This window comes from Mycetomoellerius zeteki, unplaced genomic scaffold (assembly GCF_001594055.1).
Source record: "Mycetomoellerius zeteki isolate Tzet28-1 unplaced genomic scaffold, Tzet1.0 scaffold579, whole genome shotgun sequence".
Lineage (NCBI taxonomy): Eukaryota > Metazoa > Arthropoda > Insecta > Hymenoptera > Formicidae > Mycetomoellerius > Mycetomoellerius zeteki.
In genome coordinates, this window is record NW_017257587.1 from 57370 (window position 1) to 75235 (window position 17866).

Genomic DNA, 17866 nt, shown 5'->3' on the forward strand with positions numbered 1-17866 from the left:
ACGCACGCACGCACGCACGTACGCACAGTGATTCATTTTAATCCTTACAATATAAGGTACAATTTGGTGTCTTATTCGTCCAAACATGGGTCACTAGAATCCGTCCGTTTTTTTTTTCACCTATTCAAAAAATTCAGCAACATACTTTCAATTTTCTAGAATAAATATTGAAACTTCATTTTGGAAAATAATAAATTGTAGTATAATTTATAATTACCAAAAGACTCAAAGAAATTTGTACGAACAGGAATCGCTCGGTCACTAGTGACCCGATCTTGTACGGTAAGGGTTAATCAACTTAACAGATAAATATTTCGAAAAATGTAGAAAATACGGTAAAACGTTTCAGACAAAAGTGAAACGATTTCGAAGGCAATTATTTTGGCTATATCGCTTCTTTTCTAGATGGAGACGCCAAAAAAATATAAAGGTCACTCCATCTTTGTTAATGAAACTATATGATCTTTTTACATATGATTTTTACGTATGATTCTTCTAATTCTGCACATAAAAGTACTAAGATAGAGATACCAAAAAAATAGTTTACGAGATGTTTTATACTTTATTTTAGCACATGTTGACATAAAATGTTAAATATCTCGTAAAGTTTGCGGTATATTTAAATCAAAGTCATCTTTCATTATTTAGACAAAATTTTCTTATAAATTTCCTTTATTATTATTGTTTAATAATTGATTTATCAGGGTTACCACATATTTAGAAAACTAGGAACAGTTATGGAAATTTAAAATTGATCATAGAAAACCTGAAAAAGTAAGGGAAGAATAAAAAAGTTTAGAATTTTTATATCATTTTTTTTTTTTTTTTTTTTTAGAATTTTGAGCTTTGCTCATTTCCTTTAAAATGTTTTTATTCCAAACTGTTATAATTTTTTAAATAATGTATCTAACATTTATAATCAAATACTGATTTTCTTAGGCTGATATTCATAGTCAGATCTTATATTCAAGGCTGTCTTAAGTACAGTCTTAAAATGTCACGGAACCAGAGGGCCGCATCAGTGTCTTAAGACATTACTTAAGACGGTCTTGAAATAAGAATCGACTATGAATACCGGCCTTAGTCAGTACTGCAAACTATATATATATATATATATATATACACATATATATATATATACTATGCATCAGTCATTATGTTAAAAAAATGTAATTATTCTTTTTTTAATGTAAAAATTAGACGTTTCTCACAATGTCAAGTTTATTTTTTGTTTTAATTTCCATACAGTTTAGTACGAAACTTAATTCACTTAAATTAAACTTTGTTATAATTATAAGATACATATTTTATTAAATATATTTTGTACTTAATGCTGTAAAATTAAAATTAAAATGATCAAAACAATTTTAATGAAATAATTAAAATTTATATTTTATTCAGTATTTTTATTTAATTATATCATCCTTTTCCGTTATAGTAACATTCTTTTTTCCAATACCCATTTATTTCTTGTTGGCCCGAATTTGCATCCAAAATTTCATTATACTGCTAAGAGTGTTAAGCTTTTAAAATTTTAAATGTGTTATTTTTAATAATATAGGATAGTTTTGTTACAATCTCTGTTTCTAAATGTTAAAATTTATATATTTGATATTGGTCGTGGAAAATTTTCCACTGTCATCTGGAAAACCTGGAAGTCATGAAATTTCAAAATTCATTGAATTTTTTGTGACAATCCTGTTTATTAATAATGTAGTGTTATATTTGAGTTTTTTTTATGTTAACACTGTAATTTTGAAATCCGAGATCACAAGATATTCATCATCGATGACGATAAAAACAATTTTCACTCATATAAATCTTTAGCTTAATATAGATCGATTTTATACATTTTATTTTCACTGTTGCATATTCGTGCGAATTATTCTCCGAAGAAAGCAAAATATTTTTTAAACGTAAACATTTTTTATACGTAAACAAGGAAATAGTGAAGTCCAAGGTACCATGCGCCACAAAATTTATAAACTTTCAAATATGAGATGTTTTGTCTCATTTTTAAAATATAATTAAAAAATTATATTTAAAAATGCATTGAGTATATTTGATAAGTATTGATTGGTTTTGAGGGGAAAAAATAAAAACGTATTTTTAAAGAATAGCCCAAGATGTTCTATATCCATGACACTATGGGTCACATACAAAAAGTAAGTTTATTTAAGAAATGACAGTGATAAAAGTTGAAAAGAAATTTCAGTTAACTTACAGTCTTAGCATAGTCACTGAATATAATAAAACATAACTTAAATAATAAAAAAAGAAGTCCATAAATAAACCTATATATATTGATCAGTGAATAGATATATAGAATATTGAACTTATGGAGGTAAAATAAAATTAACTGTTTAGACTTATAAGCTGCCATTCTAACGCATATATTAGTTTGTATTACCTTGTTTTCTGATAAGTATTTACTGCGTGACCCATGATGCCCCGAATATTCTTAATATAAAAAATGATGAAACGGGTATATATCCAAAAACTTAAGTGATAGATGATTATTTGTAATGTAGTAAGATGTGAGAAAAGATGTATAGAAATTTGCACTTGACCTTAAATATACCTGTATCTTTTACTACAAAGACAATATTAAAGCATTTCTAAATTATTTTAAAATTACTTTTGCACCACAAAAATCATTAATGGCACGTGTGTCCCAAAACAACAGACGGACTATTTAATTAAACAACGTTAAACGCGTTGCGTTATTGACGCAACGTTTAATCACTACCACTTAGAAGTATAGGCAACAAAATAACAATCGTATAATATCATTTATATTAATTTAAATACTCTGGATTACCCTAAACAGTCGATGACCCATGGTACCCTGTGACTCATAGTATCTCGGTCCTCCCCTACGCGAGTTTTCGTTATATTAAATAGTAGGATTTTCTTTATAAATACGGATTTCCAGCATATTCCGTATAGATTTTGATAATCATAAGCAAGGTTTTTCATCCTTATGAAACAGGTGCAAAGTATAAACAGCACACTCTCACTCATTCGCACACACATCAAGTGAAAGCAGCTCTCTGTTTTTTCTTTTTTTTTCTTCACTCTATTTTTGTTTCTCTCACCGTTCATCCAAGCATTGGTTTGTTTGACCGTGACGTTGTCCTGAAAACGCTTCATTGGCTTAGTAGAGATCTTCGAGTAGAGATTCGACATTGCCATTGTTGTCACTTTCGAATAATGTCGTTAGTCTCCCTTTTCCGTCGTAATCTCCTCTTGCACGCTTGGCTCACAATCACATCAGGAGATCGTGCGTTGTCGGTTAGGTGGCCGCCATTTTCCATACGGGCGCTGGTCGAACAGTGCCGCCACCGTTATCGCAAGCAACTGTGTCGGTCGATAGACATCGAATAATGAGAAAATGGAAGGGATACACACGCGCAAAAAGGCAATTGTTACATGTAGAATGAAGGAAGGAGGAATATATAGTATAATTTAATCAAATAATTTATATGATTACATATAATCAAATAATTTACCATTCGTAATCTTCGGTTCCCAGTTTATTCTTTTGATACAAATTTAAAATGAAAATATCATGTTTTATATATGAGCATAGTGTTTTTATTCTATAATTCTATAATTATGTAATAGTAAATGATGTGAAATCGGGAAAGCACAAGTGCAAGTATTAAAAAAAGATTATAATTTAACTTATGTTTACTTAAGAAGGATAATACATCTTAAAATTACACTTTAAAATACACGTTAAAAACTAACTCAGCTGATGCTAAATATTCCTGAAATATTCATAAAAGGTTCCTAAAATCCCCCCAAAATATTCCAAGAGTATTCTGGAATATTCCGAAATATTTACGGAATGTAAAAGCAACATTCAAATATCGGTTAAAAATTCCATTTATATATCATTACATATTCCGAGAATGTTCCGCAAAATTTTAATTTTTCCAGAAATTCCAGATCCGGTCGTCCCTGAATCAGTTTTTAAACAAAATTTTGCTTTGAAAAGCACACTTCACACTTTCACCTTAGAGCCTTATTTTGGGGCTTACTTTACAGGCGAAATGCTGCGCTTCTTATATTTTGTCCCAAATGATTCTTGTTAACTAATAAGGACCATGGCACACAAAAAAACTTAAGGCAGTAAGGAAATCAACGTGTTGGATTGGCTACTGCTTACGTTATACTACTTAAAGTCCAAGGCACATACAAAAATGTAAGGTCGTAACACGTAAGCAGTAAGGAAATCGTAAGATTGGATTCGCTACTGGCATTACAGTCTCTACCGTGATTGGCCAATTCGCTTGACTGATTACGTCTTACGGCTTTACGTTTTTGTATGTGCCATGGGCTTTATGCTCCTGAGTAGCAAGAACTCTGCGTTAGTGATACCGAATTTCGATTCGATGCATCGAAAATCGATTTTTTTTTTCTCACTCAAATAGCGTTTTCGGCCTTATTTTTTATTTTTTTAAATTTTCAGTATATAAAGACGAACAAATGATTTTATCATAAAACCGTTTGTCCGTCTTTACTGGAAAATAAAAAAAATAAAGAATAAATATTGAAATTTTTCTTCTTGAAATGTATTTAAATAATAATATTTACAAATTAAAAAAATAACATGTACTAACAAATCTTCTTTATTTTATATTTTTATCAAAGTTTATTCCGAAATCCGAATATTCCAACGTTAAACTGCGTTTGCAAACTTCACTCGTGTGATACAATAAATGTAGAAAGCCTTAAGCCATAAGAATTGACCAAATTACAGTTGAATGTGAAGAAAATTAATCGAACATAATTAAGTTCATGATTAAATTGATTTTTTACTGCACATAATTAGATCCGGGCAATTGGTTAATTTTTGATGATTTTAGGCTTACTACATCCATTGTACTACACTCGGCAGCAGAAAGGTTGCAACAATTTTTTTTCGATGGGTTTTGGAATGTGGCTTGCTCGCCGCGCGATTGGTTCTTACTTATGGATCTATCCAATTACATTCAATCGATTTATAAGCAAGACTGAGTTCCAAAATCCATCGAAAAAAAGTGCCGCAATCAAGTGCCCCACCTTTGATTTTCCTGTAATTTTGTAAATTTGTGTATTTTTATGTATAGAATATATTCCGAGAAGGAAAATTGTCGGATAAGTCTCGTTTTTTTTTATTTAATTTCAAAGTTTTTTGATTTCTGCAAGTTAGAAAATGATAATTTAATGATATTTTACAACTGCGCATGCTCATTAATGTTGTCATTTATTAATTAAATATCAATTAATATCAATTTAATATCAGTTCAGTTATAAATTAAGTTCTTTAAAGAAATGTTAGATTTAAAGGAGGGAGTCTAAAAATGGCCAAAATTGGCCCTGAATGGACACCATTAAAACCTATGCAGTTGTCATTTTGAAAGTCCGTACATTCATGGAATAATGCTTATTTACCCAGAAAAGCTTGGGAAACCTTCGAAAAATAATAAAATAGATCGTTTAAATGCTCTGCAAAGAAATTCATTGATTCTAATAAACGATGATAGATTTCAAAATTAATGTGTTTACATTTAACACACGTTGAATTATGAAATGCTATAAGAATACACTACCAGAAAGATTTACAAATATACAGGGTGTCCCATTTTAAATAATGCATTAAGATTTCTCGAAAACTATAGTAGATACGGAAAAATGTTTCAAACAAAAGTTGTATGGTTCGGAGGAGGATATAAGAATACCATTGATTTGACCTTGGGTGGCGTCGCCAAGGCCAGGTCAAGGTCACGCCGATTTTTTTAAATGGAACCCCCTATTTTTCATTACATTTTCTTGTAGCTTACCTCGAGAACTTTTAAAAACACTATAATAAAGTTATTTTGCATTAAGTACTTTTCGAGTTATAATGCTTGAATTACAATACAGCCGGCATTAGCATTACGCAAAGTGTCCGATTGACGGCTAAAACCTTTTGAATGTTGTTCAGGATCATGTCCTGGATAACATTTGTCAAGATCAAGATCATTGGAGATTATTCCTCTTATTTTCTTTTTTGCAATAAAATTTCATTTTTACGTAAAAATGAAAATAAAAGATACAATCACTAATGGCCTTGATCTTGACAGATGTTATCCAGGTCATGATCCTGAACAACATTCAAGAGGTTTTTAGCCGCCGGTCGGACACCTTGGGTAATGCTAATGCCGGAGGTACTGTAACTTTCAAGCCTTATAACCCAAAAAGTATTTAATGAAAATGAACTTAATTATAATGTTTTGAAAAGCTCGAGATAAATTATAAGAAAATGTAATGAAAAATAGGGTGTTCCATTTAAGAAAATCGACATGACCTTGACCTGGCTTTGGCGACGCCACCCAAGGTCAAATCAATGGTACTTTCTTATGTTCTCCCCCGAACCAAACAACTTTTGTTTGAAACATTTTTCCGTATCTACCATAATTTTCGAGGAATCTTAATGCATTATTTAAAATGAGACACCCTGTATATTTGTAGATCTTCCTAGTAGTGTATTCTTATAGCATTTCATAATTCAACTTGTGTTATATGTAAACACAACCATTAATTTTGAAATCTATCATCGTTTATTAGAAACAATGAGTTTCTTTGCAGAGCGTTTAAATGACCTATTTTATTATTTTTGGAAGGTTTCCCAAGCTTTCCTGGATGAATAAGCATTATTCCATGAATGTACGGACTTTCAAAATGACAACTGCATAAATTTTAATGGTGTCCATTCAGGGCCAATTTTGACCATTTTAGACTCCCTCCTTTCAATCCACATAAAAAAAAATTAAAAAGGTATAAATTTTGAATCATAAACTTTCTGCTATAATTTAAGTTATATAAGAAAAATCGTATTTTTAATTAATTAAAGCAGAGAATATGTAGATACATTTTGGATCACGTTATTCTCTACTATAATATAAATTATATAAAAAAATTGGGACTTGTAATTAATTAAAGCAGAAAATGTCAAACTTTGTCTTTTAATAAAAATTTTGTCTTTTACTTGTTAACACTAAAAATTCGTGTAACTTCATATTTAATAGGTTAGAAAGATATTTAATTAATAAATGACAATATTAATGAGCATGCGCAGTTGTAAAATATTATTAAATTATCATTTTCCAACTTATCGACATTAAAACACTTTGAAATTAAATAAAAAAAAACGAGATTTGTCCGACAATTTTCCTTCTCGGAATATATTCTGTACGTAAAAATGCATAAATTTACAAAATTACAAGAATATCGAAGGTGGGGGCGCTATACTGAATTTACCAAGTTTTATATTTATAATATGGAATTAAAAAAGTGATTACTTCAGCATCTCCTTAAGATAGCTGGAGGAAATTTATCCTAAAATTAAAATTTAAAATGAAAATATAAAATTGAACATATTAATTATATTATTTAAATGAGAAAATAAAATGCTTCAAATAAGTTTTTTGCCCAATACATAGAATGAAATAGGTTGTACAAATTTATATTCTTTGTCTCATTTAGATCCTTGTTTATACATCATGAGATTTGCGCATAAACTTGAATTTGGTGACAAAACTCACGCCGTATCTATGACAGCTTTAAGAGTCGTTCAAAGAATGAAAAGGGATAGTATTCATAGTGGCCGTAGACCATCAGGTCTATGTGGCGCAGGTAAACATTTATTGTTTTAATGTATTATGCGAGTATGTGTGTGTATATATATATATATATATATAATGTATACATTAAATATATTAAATTTTTTCTGCAATAGCTTTATTAATAGCTGCGCGATTGCATGAATTTGGCAGATCAACTGCTGATATTATAAAAATTGTTAAGGTACACGAATCTACTTTACGTAAAAGGTAATGTAACATACGAGAAGACTTTTTTCAGACATCTATATATAATATCTATTATATATTTTTACTCTAACTATCAAGTATATCATGAATGGGATGCTTCAATGATGGATTTTTATTATGTATAGATTGCTGGAATTTGGTGATACTCCATCCAGTGCCTTAACATTAGACGAATTTATGACAGTGGATTTAGAAGAAGAACAGGATCCTCCAGCATTTAAAGCAGCACGTAAAAAGGATAGAGAACGTTTACAAAAAGTATGTCATTTTTTAAATTTGTAATATTTTTTGTTTGAAAACTTAAAATTTAGTTATTTTATGTAATATTTTATATAATACTTTTATATTCTAATATTTCTAATTTTTTTAGTTAGAAAATATAGATGTGGAAATAAGTGAGCTGCAAGCAGAAATTGATAGACAGTTAGAAGATTATAGAGTAGGAAAAGTAAGAAAACGAAAGGATGGTAATTGTGTTTTTATAACATACATTCTCTATTAACAATAGATTCAGTTTATACTATAAAGTTGGATGATACGGGCATCAAATATTTTTGTATTTCTACATTTATTGAATAATGAGAGGGATTCATTAATGTAAAGGACATAAATATTAAAAACAGATACAATTGCACACATTATATTTCTTTAATTTATGTATAGGGTGTTAAAATAAACTATTCAGCATTTATATGGTAGATAGTACACACCATACTAAGTAAAAAAACCTTATATAGGTTGAAAGCTCAACCGTTTCTGAGATAAAAACATTTTTGTATGTTAGCATCATGAATGACTTACTCGCTATATTTATAGAAGGTATTCCACATGTCCTTCCATTTCCATACATGCTTGGCATATGAAGTATGTATGTAAATTGAATGAGGACATATAGAGCGCAGTTTATAAATACTGAGGTAAACATCGCATGTGACACGTAGAAGCCATTGGCCAATAAGTCATTGGCTGCGTTCAGCAGAAAAAGCAGCTTTGCAACTGTTCTTAAAATTCTTTAATATGATTGTTCTTGCCCTTAATTCTTCACTGGATCTAAATGTATACACCAATCATATTTAAGCATTTTATTAATACAACAGTTGCAAAGCTGCTTTTTCTGCTGAATACAGCCATTCATGATGCTAACATACAAAAATGTTTACATCTCAGAAACGGTTGAGCTTTCGACGTATGTTCACTAAGGCTTTTTTAATTAGTATGATGTGTATTATCTACCATATAAATGCTGAATGGTTTTTTGTAACACTTTGTATAAAGAATAGAATTATCAACTGTGCGATTTCTCTCATCATTTTACTGTACGAATATAGAAATATTATAGTAATAAACATGAAGTTATTTTAATATGATTTTAAAAGATGCTGACCATAAAATATTTTCTTAAAAATAAAATAACTTTGATCTAAAAATGTTTCTGAAGGAATTATTATTATCGAATATTACAGATAATTATATAATTTGCATCATATTTATATAAATTTTGTATTAGTAATTGTCTTACAATATAGATAAATTTATAGCATTTTCTATAGAGAGTGAGGATGCAGATAGATTTATTCGGGAAAGTAATTTGAGCATAATTCAACAATATGTTGAGAATAATATTAGTGATTCTGATGAGAAAATTCGTGATGTGATTTTAAATGAAAACAATAGTTCACTTATAACTGGGTTAGGTGAGCATATATTTATATAAAAAATTGTATTATTTATATTTTTTTGTCATCAACACATTTTTAATTTTATGAATTGTATATAGGTCCGGACGTAGCATCTATGATGTCAGCATATGATTATTCAAAAGAACTCAACGAGAAAGATAATAATTTTGAAAATGTAAGTATTTTCCTTGTTTTCAAAGTTAAATTACAAGTTAATTGAAAAAGGAGCATATAAGCCAACGCTGGTTATTATTTGCGAGTAATGTCTTCATAAATTTATTTATCACTAATTATAAATAAACATTTCGACCTTTATTGGGTCATCTTCAATATTTTTAACAACCGTTAATTTTAAAAATTCGCTCGCGTCATTATAATAGAAAGAGTTTTTACATTAAAAATGTTTCGCTATGCTTAAAAATTCCTTTTAAAAGTTTGCTCAATATATTTGCATATGCGTATCCTCTGTGTATGAATTGAACGTTGTCTTTTCTTTATTTTTTATAGAACGATATGTGAGTGCATTTCCTGAATGTGATACATATCTCAACGGAAGTTCTTTAGGTGAATTTTCTTCGATGAGATGGTCGTGGTCAGATTAATGCATAAAAGTCCTTATTTCTATAATGATTTTTTCTTATTTTCTATGTAATAATTATTGACTATTAAAATTTAAAATGCATTATTCTAAATTGAACTTCGTTAAATAATAAATAAATAATGTGAATTACCTAAATAGTAATTAATAAATAATAATAATTACCTATGCATCTCGACCACTATCATCCATCCTATTTAATTTTCCTATTTCTGATTAAATGATGTCGAGAGAGGCAACGATGTTTATTTTACTAGAGTCAGTATAGTTATGTTAAGTTATATGTTGTAAATGTGAAATTACAGAAGGTGAAACTCTCCCTCTTCAGTAGTTTTAAGGAAGGGATACATATATATCTTCAAGCACAGGAAAATAGATGTTAAGTAATTTATCAGTATCACTCTGCCTATCTAAACTATGCATCTGTTTTTTATGTGTATCATTTCTGATAGTAATTTCTTATGATATAATGGTCCTACATCTAAAATTTCTACTGTATTCCATTCAAAATCATGTTCCTCCTCCAATCTATGCTCAGAGACAACGGACAAAATTCCATTATTTTTATCAACATCATTTTTATGGTTCTTAATGCGGGTTTTTAATTTTCTTTTCGTTTGTCCGACATAACTGGTGTCACATTCTCAACAATTCAATTTGTAAACTACATCGCATCTTATCAATGATTAATAGGTTTATAAATTATATTTAAATTACGTTTTTTACTGATGGTTCTGAAATGTTCGGAAATATTACCACAGTAAGAAACAGTAAAATATTTTTTGGTTCTAAATTGTTATTATTATATTGATTCTCTGATCTTTTTATCTTATGATTATGGTTATTAATTCTATTATTGATCGTTGAAATGAGATTTAATGGATAGCAATTATCCAAGAATATCAGAATGATATTCGTTTAAATTTTTCTCATGAAATTGAGGATATGATAAAAACAAAATTCTATCAAACAGATAACTCCCTTTTTTTGCTCTATGGGATGGTCAGAGTGATAGTTGAGGTATCTTTTCGAATTTATAGGTTTTTTGTAATTATCGAAAATGATTCTCTCGTCATCAATTATCAATTTCACATCTAGAAAACTAATTTCATTATTCTCGCCAATATCCATGGTAAATCTTTCGTGAATTGAATTAAATTGTTTTAATATTTCTTCAATTTTGTCTGCCGGAGCAGCAAACAAAATATCGTCTATGTATCTAAAATAAAATGGGAGATTAGCAGAAATATGTTTAAATACTACGTATATCTTCTAAATCGCATAACACCGTCAACTAACATGAGTGATAAGGGCGAGCCCATGGGTATGCCGAAAATTTGCTTGTAAATAGTCCCGTTAAATGTGAAAAATGTTGAATTTAAAATTAGAGAAATTGCTATTAGAAATTCTTCCAAAAGTATACTAGTAGATTTGGAGATGTAATTCATCGAAAATGTGATGAAAATGCTAAAAGTCTTTCGATTTCAGCAAAATGTAGCGTTAGAGGATTTTCGTAGTCGTTGATTCCGAATCCGGATTCAAAATTTGAAAATTCAAAATGGATGAACTAATATAGCGGCTAAAATGCTAAAAGTTCTTTAATTTCTGTAAAATGTAGATCAGCGCACGCTTGTAATGTGCTGGTTTCATAAAAATAACATTTTCCAAGTGATACTTCTAAGTAAGACGTATATCATTCGTATAAAAGGTTTGGTATCAATGCCTGACACCAAGTTTAATTTAAAAAAATATGTATTTCCAAAAATGATATGAAGCATTTAAATTACACTAATTATGTGAAACTACTTTTAAAAAGTAAATCCCAAAAGATTTGATAATATTTTTAATTTTTAAAAAATAGGACTCAGGCATATACAGGGTGTTTCCAAATTAAATGGCAAAACTTCGGGAGCGTGTAGAGGAGTAAAAAACTAAGAAAAAAAGTCCTATAGACATATGCTCCTTTTTGCTTTGTTTCGCAGGAAATCACGAAAAAAGAAAAAAATATATTTAATTTATTATTTTAATTATTTTATTTATAAAAGGCTTTCAAAGAGCGACTGACAAATTCATAACAGAAAGTGGAAAATGTAATCAAATATGTCGGTGCTAGATATGGCAAGAAATGTAAACATTTTTTTTCGATTTCTCTGAAACGGAGCAAAAACGAGCATATGTCTATAGGACTTTTTTTCTTAGTTTTTTACTCCTCTACACGCTCCCGAAGTTTTGCGATTTAATTTGGAAACACCCTGTATATAGGATGTTCAGCGTAACGGTCCACACGACTTTTCAGACACTTCCGACAGTTTAAAAAAAAAGTTGAAAGGTGAATGATTTATCTGTTTCATATAGACTACAACATGCAATAAAAAAAATATTAAAAAAAATTTTTTTTCATAAAAAAATCAGTTATCTTAAATTTTTAAATGACACCATACAATTTTTTTTCCATAATATTGTAGGGGTCTTTAAGACGGATTCAAATTATTACCGAAATGTCGCTTTTATTAATGTTTTATTGATTTTATTGATAGTAACATCAAATTCGTATCATAATTTGTAACAGCAGTTCTTACAACTTCTAACTAGACACAGAACATAAACATACATACATGCATACATAAGTTACAGTTTTTCTTTATTTATGCTTATAATAGTATTCTTTGCTAATGGATATTTATAATACACACATATTATGTACTTATTTAATAAAATATGCAATAAAATTAATACAACATCAATAAAGGTGACATTTCGGTAGTAATTTGAATTCGTCTTGAAGACCCCTACAATATTATGGAAAAAAATTGTATAGTGCCATTTAAAAAATTTAAGATGACTTTGATTTTTTTTATAAAAAAAATTTTTTTGGTAAATATCTAGTTTAGGTAATACCTCACTGATTTCGATGTCCTTCAGATATGTTGTAGGGGAGAGTGTCCTGAGTGATTCCCCACAAGAATTAAGTAGGGAACGGCTTGGTTTAAGAGATATAGTAAATTAAAGTTTTATAATATGTAGAGGATAACATTGGTATAAGAGTTATATACTTTCCCCGCCTCCCCCCCTGCTTCGGAGCGCACAACTTCCACACGAAGCGACTCCCACCTCATCTCCCCCCCTGCTTAGGGGCGTACGACTTCTATACGACGCTATTTCTGCTCCACCTCCTCCTCTGCTTAGGGGCGCATGATTTCTATGTGAAGCGACTCCCACCCCATCTCCCCCCCCTACTTCGGGACGCACGACTTTCCAAAGAAATATGGTAAATCTCGGAAAGTCGTGCGCCCTTAAGCAGGGAGGTGGGGTGGGAGTCGCTTCGCGTGAAAATATGCTATAACTTTATTATGAAACTTTAATTTATTATATCTTCTAAACCAATGCTGTCCCTCACTTAATTCTTGTGGAGAATCACTCAGGATCATACTCTCCCCTACAAAACATATTTAAAGACATTGAAATGGGTGAAGTGTCACCTAAACTAGATATTTACCATTTTTTGAAATGTTTTGTTATTGCATGTTGTAGCCTGTATGAAATAGATAAATATTCACCTTTCAACTTTTTTTTTAAACTGTCGAAAGTGTCCGAAAAGTCGTGCGGACCGTTACGCTGAATACCCTGTATATGTACCTATACAAAAGTCTTTCTATTTCAACATAAGTGTGATAGTAATTATTTAATCCTACTTTAAAATATTATATCACACGATTGCGTTACTTTACTCAAGGATTATTACAAAGTATTAAGGACATACCAGTATAAGATTAAAAAATTTAAATGAAATAAAAAATATTTTATGTAATAAAACTTGGCGCTGTTCGACCATTAGGAAAATAAGTCATGTCATTAACATATCGCTACATACTACTACATGAATACCGCACGCACACATACGTACGAATTTTCTAACTAACTAATCTTTTATACTATATCTAAGCCTAATTTTAAGACAACATTATTTATTCACGTAATCTCTAGTCCAAACCTAGATTGTTTTATACGTACTTTGTACGTATAAAACTTGTGTATAAAGCAAATATTGTTACGAGTCGACGTCGGAAGCTAATAACAAAACTGTAATTTTTTTAACTTTTTTTCATTTTTTACATAAAATCGACCGATTTGAACTACATTATCGCTTATACTTTAACTGCGAAGAAGGATTTTTAAATCTGTATAAAGGAAGTTAGAAAAGCTTACTTGAAAAATAATCGGTAGAACAAACGACTTCAGGATTAAGGGTATCCTAAAGCTATATAAGCACTACGGTTTACTCTTCGAGATCACCTTCTGAGAATTTTATGTTGGTCACACAAGTGACAAAATGACCCCAACATTTTAATTGATTGCCGTTTATTTACAACTTTTGTTTTTTAAAATCACAAAAATTACTGAACATACTTTAAACATTGTAGAATATAGAAATGCAGTGGCTTTTTAAAGTTTTTAATTTTAACGTATTTAAAAAAATCGCAAATGCTGACATCCAAGGAACAATATGCGGTTGAAGGTACAAAAAGGGTATTTTAAACTTTGGATAAATGCCAGTTCAAAATCCTGTTTTAAAAAAAGACCTTAGAAATATAAAGCCTCACACTTTTTTGGGGGTTCCCTGGACTACGAAGGATGACTACGAAGAGTTAATATTGAATAATTATTTTTTGCATGGAAAATCATTTTTTGGTACCTCAAATTAAAATCCAAAGTATGAAAAAAATTGGCATGTGATATTTGAAGAAGATTACACTTGCAAGTGGATTATTTTATAATAAAGAGACCAATAAAATATATGAAAAATTCAAGTATAATGTAATAATATTAAAAAATACTTGTTTATTTACCAATGCACTTTACTGTAACTTTGTTATGTTTTTCTATTATTATTAAATATATGCAATTATATTATACACATATCAATTATGATAAATTTACATAAATAACGAACAAATGAGAGCACAAAAAACGCAGTTTTAGTTGCGGAGTAAAAAATCCTGTATTTCGAAATCTTACATACAGTGGCGTGCAAAAGTTTCCGGCCAGTGACATTTTGTACTCTAATTTATAGGAAAAAAGCCTGATAAAATTTTAATCATTATTAGGTGTTGGTACAAGATGTTGGTAACGAAATAATGTAAAGAAAGAATATTGTTTATGTTTATGAACATTTTTATTATTATAATTGTCATATTTACATGTGCAAAAGTTTCCGGCCACTATGTACTACGAGAAACATTATTAGTTCAAACAATTTATAATGCACTTCAGTTAGTTTAAATTATATTTCAATATCAATATTTTGTGGCCATACCCTTTGCAGCGATAACAGCGGCACAACGATGTGGCATCGACTCGATTAGTCGATTAATGCAATCAGGCGAAATTTTATTCTATTCTTCTTTCAACGATTTCAATAAAGCGGCCTTATTTTAGTGTGATGTATGCTTCCGAATTTGACGATCTAGCTGTTCCCATAAATGTTCTATCGGGTTCAAGTCCAATGATTGAGATGGCCAGCTTAAAACTTTCACATTTGCATTTGAAAACCACTTCTTTAATAACTTAGATGTGTGTTTTGGGTCGTTATTCTGCTGAAATATCCAATTCTGTGGCATTGTTTTTTCAGAATATGTTAACAAATGTTGTTCTAAAATGTCCTTGTAAATAGCAGCGTTCATACACCCGTTGATCTCTACAAGTGGACCGATTCCTTGTGAAAAGAGAAAACTCCCCAAACCATCACGCTTCCTCCACCGTGCTTTACAGTAGGAATTTAATATCGAATGTCATTTCTGGTACCAATAGAACGTCGTCTTCTATCACTTCCAAAAAGATTAAACTTAGATTCGTCTGAGAAAGTTACTCTTTTCCAATCTTCGACTGTCCAATTTATGTGATCTTTGGCAAACTGTAATCGGGCCTTCTTATTCTTTTTACTGATAAATGGCTTTTTAATACCTATACGGCCAAAAAGTCCTACATCATGTAGCCTTCGTGTCACAGTACTACGGTTAACATCGGAAAGCTTTTCATCATGTAGTTCACCTGCAATTTCGGCAGCAGTTTGCTTGACATTCGCAGTTGATTTCCATTTAATGATACGATCTATTTTTTTTTTAGATGTTTTTCGTGGCCTTCCACTACGCGGAAGATCTTTTAATCCATATTTAGCACGATATTTAGCAATAATATCATTCACGGTTGATTTACCTATCGATAGTAATGAAGCGATCTGATGAGAAGACTTTCCATTTTTTGAAAACTTAATTATTCTCTTAATTATTCTCTCGAATTTGAATTTGCGTATGCCGAGCCATGGTTACGCCTTAACGACTTCCTACGAACTAAGTATAATCAGTGAACGCGATATTGTATATAAACAAACCATTAGAGTCCTACTGTAAGTCAAATATATTCAGTGGCCGGAAACTTTTGCACATGTAAATATGACAATTATAATAATAAAAATGTTCATAAACATAAACAATATTCTTTCTTTACATTATTTCGTTACCAACATCTTGTACCAACACCTAATAATGATTAAAATTTTATCAGGCTTTTTTCCTATAAATTAGAGTACAAAATGTCACTGGCCGGAAACTTTTGCACGCCACGGTATATGAAGAGTATACAATCCTCTAATGTTTCGGCTAAATTCTAGCCATCTTTAACGAAGTAAATTAGATTCCACCAGGTGTTACTTAAATAATTAGGCAATAAAGCAACAATCTTGAAATGCAGTAAGAATATCATCAAAAGTTCCCAAGTTCAGAAACAGTGTGACCGTCAAACAGTTGTTAAGCTAAGTGAAAACCATTGCACTTAAAGATGGAAATCGGAATTACACCGCAAATCTTGGCCGAAATTGAAAGGAAACATGTCAGTATCGCACGAAGTGTTACATTGTAAATTTGTTATTTGAATCTGGAGAGCTCATATATATACAGGGTGTCCCATTTTAAATGATCCAGCCAAATATCTCGAAAACTAAACCCAGTAGACAAAAATGTTTCAGACAAAAGTTGTTTGACTCGAAGGGGGACATAAGATGGTGCCATCGATTTGACCTTGGATAATCCTCTGAAGGTCACGTGAAGGTCACCTTTAATTTTTTAAATGGAACCCCTTATTTCTCATTGCACATTCTTACAGCTCATCTCGAGAGCTTTCCAAAACACTATAATTAAGTTAATTTTCGTTAAGTACTAGTTAAGTTATAAAGCAAGATCGGAACTGATCCGGCCGATTAAAGCAAGATCAGGGCTGATCCGGCCGACTAAAGCAAGATCGGGACTGATCCGGCCGATTAAAGCAAGACCGGGGTTGATCCGGCCGACTAAAGCAAGATCGGGGCTGATCCGGCCTCAGCGTCCGTGACAAATACATTAGGCCCGTATTTTCCATGAAATTTTTAATTATTTAGCAAAACTTTTTTTGCTAAATAATTATTACCTACATTTAATAACCTAAATAATAACTTTTATATTTATGAATTTAACGTACAAAAATTTATTATTAAAATATTAAATTGTGTAAAGTAATTACACAGTAATAATCATAGCACATTCAACCATTTACTTTATTAAGAACTCTATTTCTTATAATTCATAAAGAAATAAATAACATCATTTTTAGAAATATTAATATTTATTCCCTAAAGTTTAGATGATATTTATTCCTTTTCACTGTTATAACTTAACTAGTACTTAACGAAAAGTAAC

General features: G+C 30.2%; 2 protein-coding genes across 2 annotated transcripts in view; one reads left to right on the forward strand and one right to left on the reverse strand.

The window, feature by feature from the left end:
* lute (BTB/POZ domain containing protein 3 lute) overlaps positions 1 to 3392 on the reverse strand; it is a 21110-nt gene extending 17718 nt beyond the window's left edge. Inside the window, exon 1 of the mRNA XM_018456397.1 lies at positions 3099 to 3392. Coding sequence (XP_018311899.1) covers positions 3099 to 3195 — 97 coding nt within the window. The 5' untranslated portion in view covers positions 3196 to 3392. The remainder of the gene's footprint in view (positions 1 to 3098) is intronic.
* Brf (Brf RNA polymerase III subunit) overlaps positions 1 to 17866 on the forward strand; it is a 74301-nt gene that overhangs the window by 49831 nt on the left and 6604 nt on the right. The window contains exons 6-11 of the mRNA XM_018456396.1: positions 7516 to 7665; positions 7769 to 7862; positions 7988 to 8120; positions 8233 to 8329; positions 9401 to 9556; positions 9640 to 9716. Coding sequence (XP_018311898.1) covers positions 7516 to 7665; positions 7769 to 7862; positions 7988 to 8120; positions 8233 to 8329; positions 9401 to 9556; positions 9640 to 9716 — 707 coding nt within the window. The remainder of the gene's footprint in view (positions 1 to 7515; positions 7666 to 7768; positions 7863 to 7987; positions 8121 to 8232; positions 8330 to 9400; positions 9557 to 9639; positions 9717 to 17866) is intronic.